This window comes from Balaenoptera ricei, chromosome 12 (assembly GCF_028023285.1).
Source record: "Balaenoptera ricei isolate mBalRic1 chromosome 12, mBalRic1.hap2, whole genome shotgun sequence".
Taxonomy (NCBI): domain Eukaryota; kingdom Metazoa; phylum Chordata; class Mammalia; order Artiodactyla; family Balaenopteridae; genus Balaenoptera; species Balaenoptera ricei.
The window spans coordinates 9,916,066-9,941,445 of NC_082650.1; the positions used below are offsets into that span (position 1 = coordinate 9,916,066).

General features: G+C 44.0%; 1 protein-coding gene across 4 annotated transcripts in view; it reads right to left on the reverse strand.

Annotated features, from left to right (window-relative positions):
• ZDHHC14 (zinc finger DHHC-type palmitoyltransferase 14) overlaps window positions 1-25,380 on the reverse strand; it is a 273,468-nt gene that overhangs the window by 93,288 nt on the left and 154,800 nt on the right. For 2 of the 4 annotated variants that reach the window (XM_059940929.1, XM_059940927.1), the window contains exon 2: window positions 15,852-16,012. In XM_059940929.1, coding sequence (XP_059796912.1) covers window positions 15,852-16,012 — 161 coding nt within the window. Of the gene's footprint in view, window positions 1-15,839; window positions 16,013-25,380 lie in introns of all 4 variants that reach the window. The other 2 variants (XM_059940928.1, XM_059940926.1) reach the window with 1 other exon arrangement.

A 25,380-nucleotide genomic window follows, 5' to 3' on the forward strand; every position in this document is an offset into this window, starting at 1 on the left:
CCTGTCTCAAGGAGCCATCCCTCCGCACCCAAGTTCCCCGACACAGGCCCAGCCTCATCTCCAATTCCAGCCTCCTTCTCCCCCAACCTTCCTTCTAGTTACCCCCGCCTCTTGCTGGCTTCACCATCAGAGTCCAAATTCTTCTTCGGCTCACCTGGGACCTACCTGGGACCCACCTTGGCCCGCCTGCACTCGGTGGCAGCCTTGTCTGCCCATCACCCTGCCCCCAGCCCAGGCCTCACCTGTCCTCTCCTGCTCAAAGCCCCGGCTCCAGTGTTCACCTTACACCCCCTGTCCTGATTCCTGGCCTAATGGATCTGAGCTATCTGCTCGACTCTGCTTCCCTTGTTTTCCTCTACAATCTGAGTATCTATTTGACCCTTCCAACAAATTCCTGACGTTTTTGAAAACTAGGGTAGAGTTTTTTATTCCTTTCAAACCTTGCTTGACCACCTGGGTTCCAGACCCACTCCTGCCACTTGGTGAGAACTCCATCACCCAGGAACCACCCGGACTAACCCCTGACCCCAGTGCCACGGGTGAGAGCATGCGCTTAGTGACTGGACAGGGGGGTAAATCGGGGCTCTGCTATTTACTGGTTGAGATTTTTGGAAGTTACTCATCCTTTCCACGCCTCAGTTTCTCCAGCTGTAAAACAGGAATAGTAATAGCACCTGCCTCCTAGGGCTGCTGAGAGGATTAAATTAACACCTGTGACACAATAAGACAGTGCTCGGTGTACAGTGTGTGCTATAAAAGCCTGAGTCATTCTCATTCTTTCCTGGTTCTATTTTCTTGCCTTTTGAAACCTGTATTGAGAGGCTATTACCCACCACAAACACCAGCCAAATTCATTCATTATTGCCCCTTACTCTCATGTACCACCCATGCTGGCCAAAGAAATCTCGTTTGGGTTCCTATATGCCCTTTTCAGTCACTACTTTCTAAAATGTCTCCCTTCTCCTATTCTCTGCCAACCTCCACCCCAGGGACCATGGCCTCAGGCAATTCTTATCCTCTTGTCTTTTGAGATCCAGCTCAGATCTGCTTTTCCCAGACAACTCCCCGTGATTAATCTCTCTTGATTCTCTCCTAGGGTCATGGTTCCCTCAATCCTCACAAATTCAGTTTCTCCACCTGGGGTGATTCTACCTCCCAGGGGACATTTGGCGCAGTCAGGAGACAGTTTTATTCTCACAGCTGGGGCACGGGGGTGCTCGTGGCATCTAGTGGGTAGAGGGGAGGGATGCTGCTACCCATCCTGTAAACTCAGGACGGCCCTCACCACAGAGAGTTCTCTGCCTCAAACTGTCAGCAGCGCAAAGACTGTAAACCCTGCATCACGACCATATGCCCTTGTTGATGTGCCTTTGTTTGTTTGCTTGTTTTAAAAAGCCTTCTTGGCCATCGGCAGGCAAGCTGAGGACAAGAGGCCTCAGGAGAAACCAAACCAGCCGACACCTTGATCTGGGACTTCCAGCCTCCAGAACTGTGAGGAAATAAATTTCTGTTGTTTAAAAAAAAAGAAGCCTCAGTGTTTTCACTCTGTATGCTAGCCTCCAGCTAGATTTCTTTTGATTCTTCCATAGTTCTTAAGATAGTGCCGTGCTTAAAATAGATGAACTGATAATGATTCATTTTCTAACTAAACAACCAGCCGGGAATACTTTTCATTAAGTGCCTGGGATATGTCATCACAAGATAAAAAATAGCCACATAAATGTTTGAAGCATTCTGTGCTCGTTCGGAGAAAAATGCAGTCGTCTCTCTGTAGTCATCCAGCAAAAGTTTGTCCAACTACAGACAGCTTCCTCTCAACACCGGCCACAATCACACACACACACGCGTGACCTGCTCTCGACCGCTTTCATTTCTGGGTTCTTTTCTTAGAACTTGACGTTTTTGTTGGTATTCATGGGATTAATATCATATATGACAGCAAAACCTTCTCATCTGCATCTAAGAGAAAAATGTGTCTTTCTTTTTTCTAGAATGGCAGAGGCGATGAGGAAGGTGCATCAGCGCTAAAATTGATGTAGAGTGGATTGAGGCACAGGAGAACAGCATGCAGGGAAATCAAACACCCAGCCACCGTCTCCTGGTCTGAAAAGGTGGTAACAGGGAAGAAAAGACCATCACTCGCACCTCGGTCGGAAGCACCCGTAACTGGATGGGGGTTTATACAGAGCACAAGTGAGCAAGCCCTTAACCTACTCCTGCCCAGGTGAGGAAGCTGAGGGAAGCAGGCAACCACAGGCATTCTTGCGTTGCTCTTAATAACCTCTCTCTGCAGAGCGGTGACCAGGAAAACAGAGGGGCAGCCCTGTCCCAAATGCCCATGCTTCACTCACTGGCTTAAAAAGCCTAGAATTCCAATCCATCAAAGAGTCATGCATACACTGTGGAATTTATAATAATAATTAAATAAGAAATCTTGGCGAGAGTGTTACGTTGTCCTTTTAGACGAGGCTCATATGACATTCATGTTCAATAAGATGGGCCTTCTGAACCATGGTGAAACTGCACAAACTAAAAACAAACTAATTGGGACTTCCCTGGTGGTCCAGTAGTTCACCTTCCAATGCAGTGGGTGTGGGTTCGATCCCTGGTTGGGGAGCTAAGAGCCCACATGCCTCACGGTCAAAACACCAAAAACATAAGACAGGAGCAATATTGTAACAAATTTAATAAAGACTTTAAAAATCTTAAAAAAAAAAAACAACCTAATTAAGGATCAGAAGCCACCTTTCAAGTGGGCCTCTTCTCCAAGTAATTTCAAAATTCAAATCAACCATATGACATAAGGAGTGTTACCAGGATCCAGTTTGAAAGTTCTGGCCTCACTGACACTTGCGACGGCCCAACTCTCACTCTCCCAAATGAATCCATTATACCTGAGTGAGTGCAGAAGAGTTACATCTCATAAAATAATATATGCCCCACGTGTCCTCCTGCTGGGATTTTTGGCTTTGGAGCAACCCTTGACAACACACACCACACACACAGGCAGGACAGTCCCAACAGCCAGACAACAGCTCCAGCTGGCTTCAGATAATCAGCAATCCTTTGATAGGAAGTGAAAGACAAACTTCTCCCATGAGGCACCAGAAGTAAAATTTTCAACATCCTTCTGCTAGTACGTGGTACTCAGAGGCTTTGATAACCCTGGGATACTCTCACCCCAGCCCATGGGTAAGCTCTGGAAATCTGTGACAACTGTTAAATGACAGCTCCCCAGTCCTGCGGATCCATGCAGAGAGGGGTTAGCTTGGCCATGATCTGTGACACTGGTCCCCAAAGCATAAACACAGCACGCTTCCCTTAGATGAGTTTGTACCAGATCATTCAGTCCCCGGGTATTGTTCTTAAATTTCCTATTTGAGTCACTATATTTGTATCTTAGGAAACAGACCACAGGAAAGCAAGCCACCCATTCCCCAACTAATCCCTTTGAGATGCATGAGTTCTGTGGTTGTTCAGCTCTCCAGAGATGCTTGACTCTGCCTTCAGATATGTATTATGGAATACATAACAGGCGGAGGATCTCAAAGGAGAAATCCAGTGGTTCTCAAAGTGTGGTCTCTAGACCACCATCACCAGCAACTCCTGGGAACTTGTCAGGAATGCAAATTATCGGACCCCACCCAAGGCCTACTGACTCAGAAACTCTGGAGATGGGCCCAGGAGTCTGTTTTAACAGGCCCTTCAGGTGATTCTGGGACATGCTCAAGTTTAAGAACCAGTGTCCTAATATGGAATTTAACCATATTAGTTAACAATAAAAATGAGTCTATTTAGGTATTTCAGATGATTCTGTTGTTTATAACTTCACAATTACATTGATAGAAAAAAACAAACAAAAAAGAAATCTGTTAAGAGTATAATTGGCCATTATCATAGTGCCTAGGACTCAGTAAGCACTCAATAAACATATGTTGAATGAATGAGTTCTCCTTCAAAAACAAAAAAGTTAAAAACATTCTCCCCAGCTTTTCTTTCAAATGATCCCAAAACAAGATAAACAATACCAAGAACTCTGAGAGATTCCAATAACTATTTAGGTCCAATTCTTTGTTCTGTATGTTTATGTTGTCCAATATGGCAGCCACTAGCCACATGTATCTACTGAGCAGGTGGAAGGAGGTGCATCGGAATTGCTATATGCTGTAAGTGCGAGATACACACTGAAAAGACTTCATACCAAAAAAACCACCAAAATGTAAGGGATTTTGTTGGTACTTTTTTATATTGAATACATGTTGAAATGATAATATTTTGGATATATGGGGCTAAATAAAATATACTATTAAAATTAATTTCACCTATCCCTTTTCACTTTAATGTCACTAGAAAATTTGCAATTACACATGTGGTTTGCATTATATTTCTATTGAACTCAGTATTGCTCCAAGCGTGTTCCATTTAGTTTTGTGAGGGCCACAGGAGATTTTAGCCTATTTCTGTTCTATTGATTTCTATTGAGTGCAAGGAGTAACCCATCCATTCACTCACTCAAGGACCCCTGGACTTCAAGTTTCTACCCTTAAAGGAAAATAAAGAGATTTTGTCAAGTGCACACTCCAGATTCTGATGGTATGTAGTATGGCATTCATCCACTTGGATTTCTGTTTTCTCTTAGAAAGTGTTAATCTACAGTTTCCAAATAAATGGTCTTCACTTCTGTCCATCTACATAAGCCAAATTTTTCCTACAGGAGCCTTGGAAGATAAATTTGGATACATGAAAAATGTGCGGAATTTTTTCTGTACCAAACATGGTGGCAGGAAGAGCCCCACCATTCTTCCAGATAGAACCACCTCATGCCTTCTCTGTCCTCTTTCATGTACCTTCCAGCCTCTGAGTGCTAATGCCCATCATAAACTTGGACAACACAGCTGATATTAGTCTACTTATATTCTTAGGCAATGAGTCTTAGCCTTAGAACTTATCTATAAGAAACACAACAGTTGAGCTATCTCCCATAACGTAGATTTGAGTTTTCTAGGACACAGGAGGGAAGGGAGATATAGCATGCCCCATCCCCCCCCGCAAACCAGCTGTAAATCCCTACACTGCAGCATTAAACTCCAAAGCAGGAGGAAGAAAGTTCACTTGGAAAACAACAGTGAGTTGGGTGGATTACATCACAGTTTCAGAGGGTGATTATTATGACACAGTTTCACTGATATCACACACCCCAAAGGTAACATGTCAACGAAGTTACACATTCACAGAGTATGTGAGTGCATAAATGACACACGGGCATCTGACAGGTGAGGGATAAGGATAAGCAGAGACACTAACAAATGGGTTGCTTGGCAAGAGGCTCTCAGTTAAATTGGATTCCTAAATTTAGACTCCAGCCACAAAACATGCAGGTGTTTGTTACAAAGCAGTATGTGGGATGACTCCCGGGCTGTTAAAAGAAAAAAAAAAAAAAAAAAAAAGCTCTTCCCAAGAAAACGTCAAGGCAGGCCTATTGCTTCTCTGACCACAGCACTTGTTCCTTAAATCATCTCTGCTGCTCAGTGTGGCGGGTAATCCTTTCCTGGACCTGCACCTGCTTGGCCTCTCCCGGCTCCTCCCAGCTGAGCCCCGCCCCACCTCCTTGCCACTCCATTTCCTCTCTCCTTCCGGAGTCCTTTGTTTCTTTTTATTCCTGAGCTGCCTTTCATGCTACTCTACACTTGTCATAAGAAAATGCCGCCCACTTCCCAGCACAAAAAGCCTGCCCACTCTTCTAATTAACCTTCTCCGGAGGGATTTCTCTCCTGAAAGGCCATTCTCGCCTCCCTCCCCATCCCGCCCAGCGCACACACCGGCGGCGTGACCAGATCCCATTTTGCCCAACAGGCCCTCCCTGGATGAAGTGCCTTAGCTTTGACTTCCCTCTAAAACCTATTGACTGGCTGACTCATTCCCTCACTCAAACAGCTATTGTTTCATCATCCTGCTTTACCCTCCCAAGCATACCAGTTAAAGTAATAATGATAGTAATATTCCAGTGAGTCATTTAAATATCTCGCTTATTTCGCAGCAACTACAGTTTACTTGTTGAATTTACATGGGTGTGCGTATAGCTTTGCATTCTAAAATTATTAACAGAATATGTCACTCCTGTTTCAGGCTTAATAACCTTCTAAAGCATTTAGGTTGCCAGATTTTCATGGTCAAGCAAAGGAGGAAGAAGGGTTTATTTCTAGAATCACAGAATAGTAACACTAAAATGGATCTTTCCACTTAGTGGATCTATTTTATACGCATCAAAATCAAGGCCCAGAGAAGTTTAAACACTTCTCAGGATTATACAGCGAGTGGAACAGTTGGGATGCAGGCTCAATCAACTTATTGACAGAGCCGGCGCTCATAGCCACATACTTTACTGATGATGAAAACATAGATGGACTTTGAACTCTGCAGAGCACTATCTAAAGAGAAAATATTTATTGATACAGTTGTTTTAATAAGTAGTAATAAAGAATGTGAAGCCACCTACTCAGATTTGCTGCAGGAGGTTGTTACACTGAATGCTGAAAGTAAATCAAGTTGTAGTGCGCCAAACTCCTGAAAATATGATGGTCCCGAGAGCTTGAGAGGAGAGGAAGCAAATACTGACTGTTGGAGAGGACGGTCATAGGTTTGGGCACCCGTCGCAGGGAGGGAGGTGGAAAGGCCTTAGGGCTGTGCTTCTCAGCTTTCATGTGATTTACCTGCGTCTGATTTAGACGACAGATGCTGATTCAGCAGGTGGGCTGGGGGCTGAGGTCCTGCAGGTCTACTCAGCTCCCAGGTGATTTTTTAAATTTTTATTTATTTATTTTTGGCTGCGTTGGGTCTTCATTGCCGCGCGCGGGCTTTCTCTAGTTGCGGCGAGCGGGGCCTACTCTTTGTTGCGGTGCACGGGCTGCGGGCAGGGGCCACTTGGCTTCTCATTGTGGTGGCTTCTCTTGTTGTGGAGCACGGGCTCTAGGCACACGGGCTTCAGTAGTTGCAGCATTCAGGCTCAGTAGTTGTGGCTTGCAGGCTCTAGAGCACAGGCTCAGTAGTTGTAGTGCACAGGCTTAGTTGCTCCGTGCCATGTGGGATCTTCCTGGACCAGGGCTCGAACCCGTGTCCCCTGCATTGGCAGGCGGATTCTTAACCACTGCGCCACCAGGGAAGCCCCTCCCAGGTGATGTTGATGTTGCTTTTCCACGGACCTTGCTTTGATTTAGGATTTAGGGATTCAGTTTCAGAAGCAAAAAAGTCAAAGGAGAGGTATAGTACCTGGACGTGGCGTCAGGACCCTAGGGCTGGAGTCCCAGGTCTGTCTCAGATTCGCTCTGTGTGAGCATTGACAGATTTGTACCTGTCTCTCTTTGAGCCTTGGTTTAGTTATCTGTAAACTAAGGGAGTTGTCCAGGACAGTCTCCATGATTGCTGAGGTCCCTTTAAACTGGGACGTCCTATGACTCAGAGCATTGCAACGAACCAGCCTACCTGCAGTCAGGGAGGTGAGTTGAGAAAGCTCTTGTATTACAGCCACGAGATCCGAGATCCGTGAGTCAGCAGTCTTCGTAGTGCCCCCAGCTGGGTAAGGATGGGCCTCTAATTTCCATTAACAAGCTCCAGACTCTTGCTCTTTCCTTTAGCCATATTCTTGAACCACGTGGTCCCAATTTTCCCATCCCTTTCATGCCACTTGATCCTTTACTTCCCCTCCTTGCAGCATCTGGCTTCCGCCGTTGCCTTGAAGTTGACCTTTTCCTCACCCTGGTTCTTTCATCATCTTTCCCCTTTTTGTGGCCTTGTATATGAGAAATGATTACAATTACAGTACTTTTTTTTTTTAAAGTAAAGCATGTCAACATTGCTCTATGTCATCACTTTGCTGATTTAACACAAACTCTTTAAAGACTGTGACATTGGTGCAGTGAGAGAGAGAGAGAGCGAGAGATTTCCCCTTACCTGAAATGAAGTGATAGCATTGCTTTTAGGGAGGAGTTCATCAATTCTATAGAAGATTTTCCAATCTGTATATACATACACATATATAAGTCAAATCTTCAACTACATTGAGACACACCCAGTAGATTCAGGATGGGGACTACGGAGGTCACTAAAATACCTATGTAGATTTAGGAATTTAGGCTCAGTAAATACATTTGCACCAGAAACTGGCCTCAGTTCCAGCACACAGTACATTCCCAAAAGTTTGGACTTCTACAGGAAGAAGAAATAACATAGGCTTCAATGAGCATCCTGGATGAAACACACCCATTCTTCCAAATCCTTCAGTAAAACAAAATCTCCAGCTCCTTCCATCCCTCAGAACTAGACCCTTCGGAACCTTGTGTTATTTCCCCAAATACCATAATTCTGAATTGTGACATCTGGTTTCCAGCTCTCCCAGGCTGGGATTTTTTTAAAAAGAGACAATCAGGAATTTTGACATTCTAAGCAACCACTCTGCATTTCTATAGGAGACTCACTACCCTTCCCTGGCATCAGTACACACTAGATGATTCTGGCATTTTCTCCTAAACAAGGAAATGCCTCTTCTAGAAGGTATTTCAGATATGGTAGGATACCCTGCCCCCCCTTCCCTTAACTCCTTCACAAGCACCAGGGAACATCTAGACATCAGCGAGGCAGCTCCAACAGGGCCGTCAGATTGTCTGCAGTTTCCCTGTAGCTCTTCTTCTCCACCCACTTGGGCTCAGGATTTGAGAACCAGGCCCACTAGCCACAGTGTGCTGGACACGGCTCTCTATTTCTGACCGTGCCTATGACAGGGAGACCCAGCCAACGGGCCAGGGAAGTTGGAGGACCAGGTGATGCTGACAATCTGGGGCGGGGAGACAGAATATAACTTATGGGCAAAGGGAAGTGCTACCTGCTCCAGGGGTCCCAGAAATTTCCCCTTGGGGCAACAAGATGGTGGGCAGTAGCAGGCGGTGGTTAATAGCACAGGGTGTCATGGCAGAGCGACCTGTATTTGACTGCCAGCTCTGGTCAGATGACCTTCAGCAAATCTGAGCACCAGCTTTCTCTTACATAAAATAGGAACATTAATAGCGTCTAAACATCATGGAGTGGCTGTTGTGAGTCTTAAATGAGATCATACATGGAAAGAGGTTAGCATAATGCCTGGCACGAGAGAAGTACTTAATGAAAATAGCTATGAATACTATTCTACCTTTTCATCATGGACCAATAAACCAATTACTTTACAGGAAAAGGGCAGAGAATATGTTATTTCAGTGGACACAGGTAAATGCTTAAGCTGGTGCATAAAAGAGAAAGTCTAAAAGCTAATGAAGTGGCATCATAATAATGCTGCAAAGAACAGGGCAGAGAACAGGCAGCAGGGGAGAGTGAATGATAGGGGCAGGAAGGAATCCCAGAGAGGCAGGTGCAATTCAATTCTAGACAAAGTTCTTGGTCTAGCAGAATGTTCATGAGATCCTGAAATGACCACACTGCAAATAAAAATTACACAAAGGATAAACTGTGGTAATTTTGGAGATGAGTAGGGAGATGCAAATAAGAATAGGAGAAATGGACAGAAAATGCCACCTTCTGAAAAGAAAACTGGCAAAAATCAATCAAATTAACCATCTTTGATGTCTGCCTTTTCTCTTTTTTTCTTGCATATTCAAGTGTGGCTATCTAGTATACAGCATACAAAGTGACTGCAAAATGTATGGGAAGAGGTTATCACAGATCAATCACAGCCAATAGACTAGTTATATGGCAAAAAAGAAATGAAACCATCAATTTTAAAAGCAATTTTATGGTGAATATTACCAGTAAAAAGAAGCTTAAAAAATTCACACAGTAAAAAATTAAATCACCAGGAAAATTTGCTGTAGTAGAAATAACAGTTCTATAAGAAAATTTGGGACTTCCCTGGCAGTCCAGTGGTTAAGACACTGCACTTCCAGTGCAGGGGGAGTGGGTTCAATCCCTGGTCAGGGAACTAAGATCCCACATGCTGTGGGATGCAACCAAAAAAAAAAAATTGAAAAAAATTGGAAAAAAAAAAGAAAATTCATAATGGCAGCTTTCATAATATTAAAAAAAATCAACAAAAAATCTTAGTTATAAATTTTACACAGAATAGAAATCACTCCGATAAAAATAATTTTGGTACAATAAAAATGGCAATGAGAAAAAATTGGAAATAGTGTAGCTTTACAATAGAGAAAATTAAGGTCTTAAATTCGCTTAAGAATGTTCTCCTCAGAAAGTATTTTCTTCAACAAAACTCCATCAGTGTTATTAAAATTCCAGTGAAAATGTTTCTACTCTTAAACATAGAATTAAGATGTCTTTGGGAAGAAAACTAACAAGTCAGATGGGTGGTGAACACATCCTGTCTCCACAGAGCCCTTGCAGGAATTGCACTCTCTGGGACAGTGTAGACCTGAGCTAATGACAAGGCCAGTGCCTCCGTGGAGGCAGGAAGCTGACTGCCTGCTTCCTAGACGGCTCCTCTAGAGGATACCCAGCCCAAGGACGGCTTTAGGAGGCAATGAAAGATCAACTCCAGGGTTAGAACTGGTGACTGGTTCTGTGTACTGCAAGGAAAATTCTTGGATGATGAGAATTTGACCAAAAGAGTGTGGGAGAGAGAGAGAAAGGAGAAGAAAGGAGGAGGGAGAGGAGGGAGGAGAGGAGAGAAGGGGGGGGGGGGAGAAGGGGGAGGAGAGGAAGAGGAGGGAGAGGAGAGGGGGTCAGAGCAGAGGGAAGGGAGGCGCACACATGGGCACTGTCCAGCAGAGTGGTACTCTAGCCGACCAGTAAAAGGTTCAGAGTGGAGACAATAATTCTTCAGATTCTGCCATGGCACAGGTGAATTTTTTAAAGGCCACCTGGCTTCCTTTAATCTGATTCCATCCTCACCAGGTAGCCATTAGATCACTTATTTGGGGTCGGGGTTACCGTGACACGGGGAGAGGGTTTCCTAAATAACTAGCCTTGCTTTTGGAGCCCGACAGGCGGAGAGCGTATTTCAGCTCACTGTTGCCGTCCCTGTCTTGGCAACCTCAGGATGGGAAGAGATGCACACGGAACAGAAGGAAGGAGGGAGACCCGCCTCTTTCCCCTATTTTGATCCCTGGAAAGGTCTATCCCTAATTGAAATGAAATGCTTGGAGCCTGTGAATGTGGTATCGTCATTTTTTCTAAGCCCAAATCAGTTGCTTAGTATCTGATCGTCCCTGAGTGAACTTAAAGAACTGAGTTTCCAAAACTAAAAAGTTTCCAAGCAGGACTCCAATGACCCCAGCAGGACCTCCCTGGACCCCTGTTGGCATTCTTGGCTGTCTTTTTAGCTGCAACATGAGTTACTGGGAAGGCTCTTTCAGAAGAAAGAAGTGTAAGGCGTTTCCAGAGACTTGGAACAGACTCTGAGACACACAGCCTCCTCTACACCACCCACTTCTCTCCAGAAATCTGAAGACGGGGTAGCTGGTCAGATGCTTGGCAAATCTTCAATCAGCTCCTCAGATGGCTGGTTTCAAGTGGCTATTCTGGGCTTCTATACGCAGAGAAATACAATGTATAATTGGAATCAATAGCTCTAATAATAAAAAGTTTCCAAATCTCATTTTTCATTTTTCCTTCTTTAGAGAGCACAAAATAAACGTGCTAAGATTTCATTGAAAGATCATCTTATTTTCCACAGCCAAGTGATATACGGGAGAACTCCTTATAAAGCATTAGACCAGCTCTGCTGTTTATTTCCATCACAAATCGGGTCGCTTTTTATGAGAATCTGTGTTTATCGAAGGTGAAGAGAGAACCAAATGGGAAAAGAGGAGAATGTTTCTTAAAAATTTCTACAATTTACTGAGCTAATCCTGACGAGAACCTCACAGGCTCTGGGTCCTTATTCCCATGTTGAAGTTAAGAACATGGTGGGATGAGGTTTAGAAAGTGGACAACTAGCCTGAAGTCCCACAACCAGAGGACAGGAGAGCCTGCTTCCTTCTCCTCCATCCTCCTCCTCTCTCCTTTCCTCTCTTCCTCCTTTTTATTTTTGACAGCTCTGTTGTGGTATAAATTACATTACGTAACAGTTATCCATTGTAAGTGCACCATACAATGATTTTAGCAAATTTATTAGATTATGCAACCATCATCACAATCCATTTTACACCATTTTCACCCCTCCAACAAGTTCTCTCACATCCATGTGTGGTCAGCCCTCAGTCCTATCCCCAGCCTGGGCAATCCCTGATCTGCTCTCTTTTCTGAAAGTTTGCCCTTTCTGGACATTTCATATAAATGGAACCACACAATATTTAGTCTTCTGATTTGGCTTCTTTCAACCTGTGTCAACACTTTGCTCCATTTTACTGCTTAATAGTATTCCATTGTGTGGATTGACCACGTATTGTACATCAGTTCACCCACCGATGGACATTTGGGCTGTTTCCAGTTTTTGGTTATTAGGTATAATGCACATACAAGCACATGTATTTTCATTTCTCTTGGATATATACGTAGGCATAGAATTGCTGGGTCATATGGTAACTTTAACTTCTTGAGGACTTTTGAGGAAGTGTTTTCCAATGTGGCTGCACCATTTTACATTCCCACCTGTAATGCATGAGGGTTCCAAGTTCTCCACATCCTCATCAACACTGTCAGTCTTTCTGGTTGGAGCCATTTTAGTGGGTGTCAAGTGGTACTGCACTATGGTTTTGATTTGCATTTCCCTAATAACTAATGATGTTGAGCATCTTTTCATGTGCTTATTGGCCATTCATATATATTTTTTGAGAAAATGTTCAATTCTTTACCCATCTTTTAATTGGGTTGTTTGTCTTATTATTGACTTGTAAGAGATCTTAATATGTTCTAGATACAAGTATGAAATATTTTATCAGATATTCGATTTGTGAATATTTTCTCCCAGTCTGTGGTTTGTCTTTTCATTTTCTTAAATGGTATCTTTTGAAGTACAAAAGTTTTTAATTTGATGAAATTCAATTTGTCATCTTTTTCTTTTACAGATCATGTTTTTGGTATCATATCTAAGAACTCTGCCTAACACAAGGTCATGAAAATTTTCTCTATGTTTCCTTCAGAAGTTTTATCATTTTAGCTCTTATATGTAGGTCTATGATCCATTTAAAATTTGTATATTGTGTGAGGTAAGTGTTCAAATTCATCTTTCTAATATGGACAACCCGTTTCTTTACTTGCTATGTGTTTTTTCAGATTTTTTATTTCTTCCTGAGTCGTTTTTTTTTTTTTTTTTGGTAATTATGGCTTTCTAAGAATTTGTTCATTTATCTAAGTTGTCTAATTTGTAGCATAAAGTTAAGATCCTTTAAATTTCTGTAGAGTTGATGGTGATGCCCCTGCATTCATTCCTGATTTTGGTAATTCACATCTTCTCTCTTTTTCTCTGTCTTTTTTTGGAGTGGAGGGTCAGCGGAGTATAGTTACAGGTTTGTCAATTTTGTTGATCTTCTCTAAGGACTAACTTTTGGGCTCACTGATATTCTCTGTTGTTTTTCCGTATTCTATTTCATTGATTTCCACTGTCATCTTTAATATTTCCTTACTCTTACTTGCTTTGAGTTTAGTTTGCTCTTCTTTTTCCAGTTTCTTAAGGTGAAAGTTTCAGTTTCTGGTGTTTTCCATGCTCCACTCCAAATCAAGTCAGCCCCTCAGACAGGGGTGCTGCTGGTTTTCAGGGCTTGTCCTGTCCAGGTAGAACTTCCTCCCCTCTGAACGCAGGTTGGCGATTCGAGCAGCCCCAGGACAGAATGCCACAGACTCCCACTGTTCTTACCCAAAGTTCGTCAGTTTTTCATGAATAACCACTCCTCAAATTCCAGAGTCATGAAATGATTGTTTCTGACTATTTTGTCTAGGCTTATCATTGCCTTTCAGGGAAGGATGTGCCAGGCTACTAATTTCTGCCATGCCAAAGCCCTGTCTCTACAGCCCCTTTTCTCTCCTTCACAGGAAACAAAATTTGGTTTTATCCTTTACCCCATCTAGTTCTCTCACAGAATCTGTGTCTCTGGGGGGCGGAGACATAGGGGCAGAGCTGGTTTTTAAAAATTGCTTATGTTGAAAAATACTGCTCTGAGGTTATCAACTTTAAGAAAAAAAAAAAAACAACTAAACAAAACAACAAAAAAATTGCACTTCAGTGAATCATTCAACTTCCTCAATGTTAATAATGGAAACTCTGTGCCTCTTAGAATCTGCATTCGTAATAGAGAATCCCAATGGCACTCTTTATTATCCACTTTGTAAGGAAGGCAAAAGACCCCCCAGTTCCTGATCTTGCTGATTCTGCAGATGCTCCTAGCACTAACAGGGAGGTGGGAGGGAAAATAGGATCACAGCACGGAAATGCTTAACGGCCAGTGAGGGGAGCTGGGCTGTCTGCACACTGCTTGAGTAGGAGTTTCGAGCTTGTGCCAATTTGACATGGGCATAGACTACGCAGTTTCTATAGGCCCCGTTCTATTCCTTGAAGGAAACTGGGCCTTCAAGAACAAGAACATCCCTAAGGAACAACAGATGAGACCCAGGAGACCTGGGTTGAAGGCTCTGGCTCTGCCACTTTCTCCCATTTAACCACTTTGGGGCTTCGTTTTCTTATTCGTAAAATGGGTGTAATAATAAAGTCTTCCTCACAAACTTGCTGGGATGTGATCAAATTCAATGACCGTCATGGATGGCCTTTACAGATTATTAACAAGTTATAAATGTAGGATTTAGATTATGAAATAATACTCTGTGTTCAAATCTCAATATGTGGTGTCAAAGAAAGAGACTGTCTCCCCACTTCCCTACCTCAGGACACAAGGAGGCTGCAGCCCAGCAGACAACTCACATACACTCCCATTATCGACTCCTTTACTGCTCCCCTCCCAGGTGACAGGGATGAAGGATGGAAGCAGATGCTCAGAGAAGGACACGGCTGTGCTTCAGCACTTGGGGAGGTGGACCAGAGCAGATGGTGCCTATCAAGACCCACACTTGTACCTCTTTATACTGCGGAAAGTGGGGGTCTTTCATCTGAGTGGGCTGTGAAGGGAAGCCCACTGGGAGAGAACTATTTCTGTCAAATGATTTTTCATGCCTAAACTTTATGTTCACACTGAGTCATCACAGCCCCCCGCCACGCTTGTCAAATTATCACTGTACCACAGCAAAGCTACACATTCACAAAGGCAAACTTTTAAGAGGAAGCTCTCTTTTTAATTAAAAAAAGGACTTGAAGGGTTCTTTGTATGAGGGATTAGGATTGGTTTTAATATCTTTAAAATGGATTGCTGTAAATTTTTAATCCTAGGATTTCCAATGTCTAAGGAAAAATAAAGCCATTCATCTAAATATATATCAGAAATATACATCTTTGTTATGCCTTAATAAAGGAAATGCTGGATCCTAGGCTGGATAAATAGGACAGCAGTCTAAGATGTAACGTTTCCAGGTTTATACCATGGAAACCAGAGCTCAGCTATGATGATAATAAAAGGGAATTAAGAGCAGCCACCAGGAACTACAGCTTTCACAACAGAGGCTCCTTCTCAGAGCGGACTCGGACGCACGGGTTTCAAAGAGCTCGGTGGCAGTGGCCTGCCTGACGGCACCGCCAGCTTGCCTCCAGTGCGCCGGTCCCTCAGCCTTACCTCCGACCACTTTCCATCCCACCTCCTACTCAGGTCATCCTCAGACCAAGTGAGTGAAAACTTCCGCACTCCTCCCCGGGGACTTGGCACTGTCCAGCGCCCAGCCCCTCCTGCACGGGCTCCTCTCCTGTCCTCCCGCACTGGGGCTGAGCACAGGTGGGCAGTGACCAGAGGCTAAGGGCGGACCTTCAGGGTTACCTATTTGCCTTTCCAGGTCGGCGGCTTCATCGGGTGTGGCTCGCGGAAGGACACCAGGGTCGCTGAAGCTGGTGCGTAGCAGGGTCCCCATCACAAAGAAGAACAGAATGCCACCGACCACGGGGATGGCAGGGGTGATTTTCACTGCTAGATACGGACAGCTGCCAGCAGGTTGGGAAGGCAGGAGGGGAGGGGAGAAAGAAAGGAAATACAATGTCAGTAATCAACAGTAATCACTCTGTATTTTCCAAGAAACGAACGGCTTTTTTGGAGAAGCAAAATTGATTTCCATTAAAAATTCATCTATGTTTTAAGCATTTACATTTGGGGAGGTCTGCAATTCTCTCTTGTGGACAATTTAACCCCCCCTTCCCAGCTACAATAATCCTCTGCTCCCACCATGCTACTCAGGAAAGACATTGGCAGAAAAATTAAAATAATCCTGCTTGCACAATCAATGTAAGATGCACAGAGCTTGCACCCTTTGTACTGTAAACACAGCACATGATTTATGTGATTCTCCACCCATCCCTGGAATTGCATAACATAGGACGACACCAGCTTGGAACTGTCTTCATCAGACCCGGCCCTTCCTCCCTGGGTCAGACAACTCAGGGCACAGAACGCAGAGAACCACAAGCTACCATCAAAAGGCAAGAAATCATTTTTTCAATATTTTGGAGCTAATCTATCCAAAAGAGGTTAATGAGCTATGGAAATGTACTTGCAGGCCGTTTCCGAAGAGGATTAAAAGGATTTAGGCAGCTGGAATATAATAGTCTCATGCTCTTCCAGAAGGCATTTTTGAGCTACCAACGGATGAACATGGTGCATCTCGATTCTATGAAAACCCTTCACTCTCCTGCAGTGAATGAACTGACACACAGCAGGGGCTGTTATGAGTCAGGGAGAGATGCCCTTGGGACAGACTGACATTTATGCCAGCTGGCTCCAGGGATCCAGGAACCAGGGCAGCTTTAAGCACCACCCTGGTCCACTGTCATTGCCCCTTGACTCTGCAGAGGTGGTGAGAGGCAGAGTGAAAATTAGCTCGGTGCCTGGAGCTGAGTGAAGGATGGCCCTGCAATGACTCTGGTCAGTGTATTGTCACCACATTCAGTAACCTCATGGGCATCGAGGAACACCACACAGAATCATGGAATTGTAACATCCAGAGTGGAAAGCACCTCCTAGATGGTCTGCCTCACCAGGGGATACTCTTCCAGATACTCAAGACCACACAAAGAGAGGGAGCTGGAGAAGAAAGGGTTGGAAAGCTTTGCTCAAGAGGTGAGCCAGGGTGCTCATTCCTGGGTTGCTGGGGACAGCACCCCACTCCTGTGCAGTACTTGCAGGGAGGTGGCAAGGTCTCTGATGGGATGGCAAGGGGATGCTGGCAAGCATCCAGGCCTCGGGGACCACAGGCCATGGTCCCCTTTGCTGAGACCAACATCAGGCAAGTTAGAGTATCTAGTTTTCGAGCAGCTGGTGACTCAGACAGGTCTATGTGGAGTGGTTACTGGGAACTCAAGACCAAGGGCCTGTCCTGAATCCCCTGCTCTGCAGAAACCAGAGACTTTCCAGCCACTTTAAGAAGATGGAAGAGCAACCCCAAACATGACTAGGTAAGGTTTCCCACCAGACAAGTGGACTGCGGTCTCCAAGAGAATCGCCTGATTTAGAGACACAAAATATGTGACATTTCTGACTTCTGTTTCATCTTTCCCACACCAGCTCCGCTGCAGAAACAGAACAGAATGAACGACAGAAAGTATCAGATCACACTTGGGCTGGATTGCCTGTTGTGACCTCTCTTCACAGGATTCATGGGAAACCATAAAAAACTATTAATGGTCTGTCCTGCATCAATGTCCCCGCCCAGGGGCTTCCCTGGTGGCGCAGTGGTTGAGAATCTGCCCGCTAATGCAGGGGACACGGGTTCGAGCCCTGGTCTGGGAGGATCCCATGTGCCACGGAGCAGCTGGGCCCGTGAGCCACAACTACTGAGCCTGCGCGTCTGGAGCCGGTGCTCCGCAACAAGAGAGGCCACGATAGTGAGAGGCCCGTGCACCGCGATGAAGAGTGGTCCCTGCTTGCCGCAACAAGAGAAAGCCCTTGCACAGAAACGAAGACCCAACACAGCCAAAAATAAATATTAAAAAATAAATAAATAAATGTCCCCGCCCAAACTCCCAGGCAATTAGAGCCTTTTTGAACATCCTCAGAGATTGTCGTAGGAAAGTGAATTTGGCAAAGAGGACAAGAAGATATACAGAGATTGCTGTGGAAAAAAGGAATACAAGAGTGTCTAAGCTGAAGAAATACCCTTTGTGAAAGCATTCACTTTAATTATGGAATGGACTTTTTTAATCCAATGGATTTTGTTGCATAAAAAAGAGTCACTGCTTTTCCTAGAGTGCTTTCAGACAAACACTAACATAATTAAAACTCTTTAGTGGGTTTCCAGTTTTTCTTAAAATTTTGATTTTATAATTTTAGGTACTGAAAAGCTTCAAATGAAACACTTTCCTGCAATTGAGATCCACTAGTTCTGAAAATGAGAAAGAAAACATTTAAAAGATGGTGCTGCTTGGGGTGCCTCCTATTTTTGTTTTTGTTTTGCCTTTGGGAGCCCTTCTTTTATTGGGAAATAAATACAGAGTCAGACAGGTGGGCCAGCCCTACAGCCTAACACAGAACTTGCATTTCAACTTGACACACGTAGAGAATAAAAGTCTTGTCAGGAATTGACCATCTTCCCTTTAAAGATTCAGTATAAAGTGACAATCAAAATCCCATTTAGTACTGCCCTGAAATGTTCACATGGCTGCATCCCAGCTCTAGGGTACAGTGCAGTGCCAGGGGCTACAGAAATAGATACTTTTCAAGGAGTGTATATTACGTTAAATGGAGCATGTTTGGACTGTGATATGGAGCTTTTATGAAGAGCTGGAGATAAATATCAGTTGCTGCAAAGTCTATTGATTAAATCTCTGACTGTGATATCAATCAAGCTAATATCAAGGAACTCAAACTCTAAAGAACATTAAAAAGTATCTGTGTCATAAAATATGACATTATCTTTGTTGCTCTTATTGTCATATAAAAAGCAACCTGAAATTGTATTAAGCCTTGACAATGTGCCACAATCAGAAATAAACACAGTCCATATGAAAGGCACAAAATTGACCCTGATACTAATAAATTTCAATTTATATAGATTAACCTTAAAATTTTTTTTAGTCCAAAAGAATCTACTCTAGGTGGACCTCTTTTTTTTTTTTTTTTTTTTAACAAAATGGTTAGGAAAATGATCAATAGTGTAGAGGAGAATTTTTCCAGAACTTAAATTCAGAATTCAACAGAAGAATGCCTGGTTGAACAAAGGCGGAGAATACAACAGGCCAACTTTTTCCTCTTTCTCATTATTAATGAGTTTGAATAAGAAACGACTGGAACAGTTGTTAAGCAGCTGCACCCAGGTCACAGCTGGACAATATTACCTGGACAGACCAGCCAGTAGGATGTGATCCACCTCGGGTGCTTAGGGGTGGAATTTATTTAGCTCCATTTGGCTTCTCCAAAGATGGATACTTCAGTGCTGTTGGAACCCTGCTGTGGAGCTGATTTAGTAGATCTTAGGTTACGGTGTATTTGTTTTTCCCTTTTGGTTCTGAAATGTAACTTGGTTGACCTCAGAGTCTGCCTGCTCACAGCAAGATGTCGTTAATGAGTAAGCCATGTCCTAAACGGTTTCTTGTTGTCCCAAGTGCACCGTATGTAGAGCTACCCACTGCTCCAGGCTGATGGCTCTGGAGTACTCCCACCGCCTCCACCCACCTCTCCCCACCTCCCGCCAAGGATGTCTGCTGCCCTTGCCAATATCTGATATTCAGAATTAGAGATCAACGTCTTTAACTTTTCTGTCCTCTGGCACATTCTCATGGAGGAGACAAGACCCTGTGATTTAAGTTGTTTGCACTTGAGTGTCAATTAATTTATTCAGTCCTAGTCCGAGAAAGGAGGAAGACGAAGAATCTAGTTGATGGGTAAATGCCTACCACCCTGTGAAAAACTCAGATGGATCCTGACTTTTCTGGTCATGAGATGAAAGTAACAGGAAGTCCTTCAGTCACTTTAAGTGGCAGACAGTCTCATTAACTATTTCAAAGTGTAACAATCCCAATTACCAGTGGAAACTTCTAACTTGGTTTTGTGTTAAACCTCCTCCCCCTCCCCAGCTGGCCAAGTGCCGTTTCTGGCCCCTCTGTGGCTGGAGAGGAAAGGACATGGGGGTAGGAAGGGGGCCGGGATTTGGAAGCCCCGGCCAAAATTTGGAAGGCGCTGATTTGGAAGCTCTGTTACAAGGCGGCTTTGTGTTCTCTGGGTCTACCAGATGTTTAAACCTGTCCCTCTGGAGTTTGAGTCCTTCAGAAGCCCAGTGGAAGCTTAAGGGCGCTGCCCGGGGATACCCATCTCCTCTCTCCCTCTTCTTGGGTAGAGAGGAGACAGCCTTCCTCCCGCCCTAAGGCCCATCCTTCCACCGCACTGTGGTCCCATTCCCCGCCTCTCATGAACCTCAGGAGTACTGCCCTGAATTCCTCGGCTCTCTGCTTCTCGCCTGGGGGACAGCAGAACAGCCGTCTCAGCCCTCTGCCTGCCCCACTTCAGGTTACCCCAAACACACCGACACATCTCTGTTCCAAAGCCTGCGATGACCCCCATTCTCCTGCCAAATCAAGTTCAAGCTTCTCTGGCGTCCACACCCCATGGTGCCTTGTCTCCAGTCTCCCCTTCTCATCTCCTGCTCCACCCCCCTTTTCACACATACGGGGACAGCAACCCTGACCCCTGGGCTTCCCAGAAAGGCGCCTGCCACCCAGCCCTGGTGTCTGGAACACCCTCACCCCTAACTCAGCTTGTTAAAGCTGCCCCAACTTTCAAGTTCGCATAAGGACTTGGTGAAAAGATTTTCTTGGCTCACCCCCGAGCTAAAGTGCTGGCTTCTTTTCCTAAACCTCCGTAATATTTTTGTTTGCTTCTCTCGATGGTACTTGTGGCTGTTTGTGGACATGCCTCATGAACCTCACTGGACTGCAAGTCCTGGAGGGTGAAACTGGGCCCTGGTCAGCATGTGTCCTGCACAGCGCTGGGCACAATGTCTCACACAGGGTAGGTATTTGACAAGTACTTGTTGAGTAATTGAATGAATGAGACCTATTCACTGAATTTTACAGTAACACAGAAAAGAGCAGGAAAGTCAAATCAGCCATATTCTCAACATCGACAATGTACCCTGTGTCTAGAACTTGCTTCTCTAACTTCTAAGCCTGCTAGGTCTTCAAACAGGTGCTAAGGATCTGCCCTGTTCAGGATGCTTCCGCCACTGAGAAAAGGTGGGATTGCACACACTGAGTTGAATGTGTGCAACACACTCTAAAGTTGTAGCAGATGAAGCAACGTGTGTTGGTACAACTTTGTGCAATACTAGGTGCTCTGTGACAGTCACCCGTCCTACCAGCCTCTGTATTTCAAAGGACAATGTTGAGTTGCTCATTGAAGTCTTGAACATCGCTCTCTATAAAAGCAGCAGAATTCAGACCCCCAAGCAAACAATAAGACCAGTGCTGCACAGACACCTTCAAACTGCTGCTCAGAAAAAGCCAAGAGCATCTGCAGTCCTGCTGGTAAAGACAAGGCAATAAGCAGTCGCGGCCCACGATGGCGATCACGAGACCTCCGTAAGGAGGCAAGACTGATGGGAAAATCTCAGCCAACCCCCAGCAACTGGCACGACGTAATAGCTGAAGCGCTGCAAGGGGCAAAGAAAATGCTTAGCCTGAGCTCAGACAACTTGAAAACGGCTCCTTCACATTTCTGAGCAACTCGGATGGGCTCTCCAATCCTGAGTGCCATCTGTGATGAGGAAGACTCCTTCCCCCGAGGGCCTGGATTTGATAGAAGATGATGATGAAGCTGCCAAAGACATAAACACCAAATGAAGTCCTCTTTCAGTCTGAAGAACTGTGACCTATACACAAGCCAGGGCCGTGTGGATAATAGGCTACCAGCACCTTAGTCTTCATAAAGCTCAATGGGAAAGTGACAGGAGGAAAAAAAAGAATCTGAAAGCACGCATTTTCATAACATAAAAGAAATGAGCTAATTTAGCACCAGATGCAACAAATGCTATCGTGATGAAAAGCCTGTACAGTAATCCCCTTCCTATCATATACATCAGTGAGGTGTTTGCCTTTAGATATGCTGATTAAATACCTACTACAGACTGTCAACTCACTGTACATTAGAGGTAAAGAAAGGTCCTTCCGGGTAATAATTAGAAAATGTAGCATTGCCAAAAGATTAAAGGGAATTTTTTCAGTTCTAATAGCAATCTTCTCAAAACTTTAGGAAAAATAATTATTTGTATTTTGATGTTTATACATGAAGGGTGGAACCATTTTCTGGGTGCTATATTATCTGAGACGATGCAATTAGTGTATTATGTCATTAATTATGACAAAATTATTTTACCATCAAACAGATACTGACATTCCAGAATCAGCACTCTCATTAATTCTGTATTTCTATTTAGAAACTGGCTCGCAGGTTAGAATTAACTCTCAGTAGAGCTGATTCCCTGGATGAAAGTCCTGGGGCTAAATTAGTATCTTAAACATTTCAGATAGGAAATCTGGATTTCATTATTGGGTAGCTAAGTCTCTCTTTTTCTCTACAGGACATTCTTTGGGAGAAGATTAACTTGACTTGAAAACCAAACCAAAACAAAACAACATTAAGAAGATGTAGCAGAGACATTAAGACCAAGTGGCCTTTAGAACAAAAACTAGAGAATCTTTTGCCATTGATAACAGATGTATAATATACCTGCCCACAGGCCATGACTGACCCTTTGAAATGTAGGAAGGTGAGGAGAAAGACATAGCAAACATGTAATGGTAATAATATTACATAACAACAACAACAAAAGTAGAGAATCTTTTGCCATTGATAACAGATGTGTAATCTACCTGCCCACAGGCCATGACTGACCCTTTGAAATGTAGGAAGGTGAGGATAAAGACATAGCTAACATGTAATGGTAATAATACTACATAACAACAACAACAAAAGTAGAGAATCTTTTCCCATAGCAAAACAATTTGAGTCATCTTTTGATATTTTGCCTGCAAATGGATATGCATAGAAAAAAATATCCCATTAATTGTAGCTCACGACCTCTGACTATAACATGACCTATGTTTGACATTTTTGTTCTGTCCTGTACATATGAAAGCATAAACATGAGAATAACTATTCTTTATACATAGAAATGAGGTACGCAATTAAAGTTGATACTGAGGGGGCGTGGCCTTGCTTTATCGATGCCACACTCCAACGAAGGAGGTTTCTATATTTCAGAAATCACAAAGTTCAGCTATTATTTTAAACGTCAGAGTCTTGATTGCAATGCATTTCAATAATAAATAGTTAAGGCAAATGATCATAAAATGAAATAATCTGAGCCAATGACTCACACGTCTGAAATAATAACAGAGTAGTACTGTGAGAGTAGTAATAAAAATGATCTTTTTCCTTTTCATCTGAGTCACTGTAAAATAAATGTATTTTTCATTTATAGGCAGGAACATAAACACCATTACTTTTATGATTTGTTCCTTAATCACATATTTAGAAATAAATGTACCACTACAGGCCAAAGATAAGCACATTACTTGGAGACAAATAGAGAAAAAAGTGGACTCGGAAATAACATCCACTCACAACCGTAGAATGGGAAAACCGGACGATTTCATAGAGTGCCACCCCCGCCAGACACCCCACAGCAGCGCCCAGTGCTTGAAAAGCCCCTTCTTAGCAATCGCACGGAGTGATGAATCTACCAATGTAGAAGGAGGGAGTTTAAATAAATGGACACGGGGACCAAAGGGGAAGAATATAACAAAAGGACACTGGAAGGGAAAGCTCAAACCCAGAGAGAAACGACGGGGAGAGGAGAACTCCATGTAGAAATGTATGGACCATGAAGATGACTCACGGTGTCATCAGAGGCTCCGCAGCTCATCTTTTCACCAAGCTACGGCTACTTTCTCAGGCTACTTTCTCATCGAGAGCAGTAGCTTTCGGGCTTACGAAGGGAAGGAAGCTGGTGAAGTTCTCCCTACCCAGGAAAGGACGGTAGCTAAGGACTCCGCTTTCTCCCCGCAGGCCTCCTGGCTAGATGTGGTTACAGCAGGGATGTCTGCACACAGCACAGTCTCGCCTGAAGCCTGTGGAGCTCCTATGTGACAAAATCAGTGTCATTATTCTTAATTCAGGGCCTCCCAGGCCACCCAGACAGGTCCAGCTATAGACACAGAACCTGGGAGGCTGTAGTTTAAAAACACAGGCTTCAAATCACAGTGTGTAAACAGCCTCATTTCCCCATCTACTACTGAGAATGTGCAAGGGTTTGTTAGGGAAAACTGTGGTGTTTCAAACTTTTTTGGCCAAGTGATTTTGAGTTTGACTTAAAATTCCAGGAGGTCCCACTGTAAAGCAATTATATTCCAGTAAAGATGTTAAAATAAAATAAAATAAAATAAAATTCCAGGAGGCCAAAGGCTTCTGGCTAGTGTGTGGATCACGGGGAGGAAAGCCAGCATTTCTCTGCCCCCAAACTGGCTCTTTAATGACCTAACGGGATGACGTAGACATGGCAACCATACACCCACCATCCATGTACATCCACGGATGTACACGCCATACATCCATGGCAACCATACAAACAATAACTCACATGATTGTTGATGTCATTTTCAGGAGTACGGCTGCCGAACTAATTGGCCATAGTAACTCCATCACCTTGCTTTCAGTGCATCCTGGACCCATAAGAAATTAGCGGGGCAGGAGAGGTCCCTGCGGAAAGTTGCCTGCCTCGGGGCACGCTAGGAGTGTGTTCTGGGCGAGGTCTCTGTACAGAAGGGACAGAGGAGAAAGCCGGGATTTGCTCCAGCCGCAAACAGAATTCCAAGGTATGGTTGCTTCTGACCCCGTTTTACACCTGAAAGGGCGGCCACCCTCCTTGCATTTTTGACAACTCTGTACAGGAAAGTCTCAGCGGGACTTCAGCTCTATTCGTAATTCCTGATTTCATCAAATCTAAGGTAGCCCAACTTTAAGATGTACCATTAAGGAAGAGTGTACCCAATAAGACAATATTCTCTAATCACTGGGAATCTTTATTTTCTACTTATCGAAAGAGCTATTTTAGATTGATTTAGACACCAATTTTAAAATCATACACCGATGGTGCACATATATTTTTAAAAATGTGAATGAGATAAATTGGTCAAAGGATCCCTAAAACGTCTTCATCATTTTCTGAATGGCTCTTTGACTCAGCAGGCGTCATGGTCTGAGGTTTCCGGCATAGAACCGCCCTGCTGCATCCAGAGCCACAGCTTCCTGACTCCCCTCCTCGCCTCCGGTCCTGCCCCATACATCCATCCCATCTCTCATCTTCTAC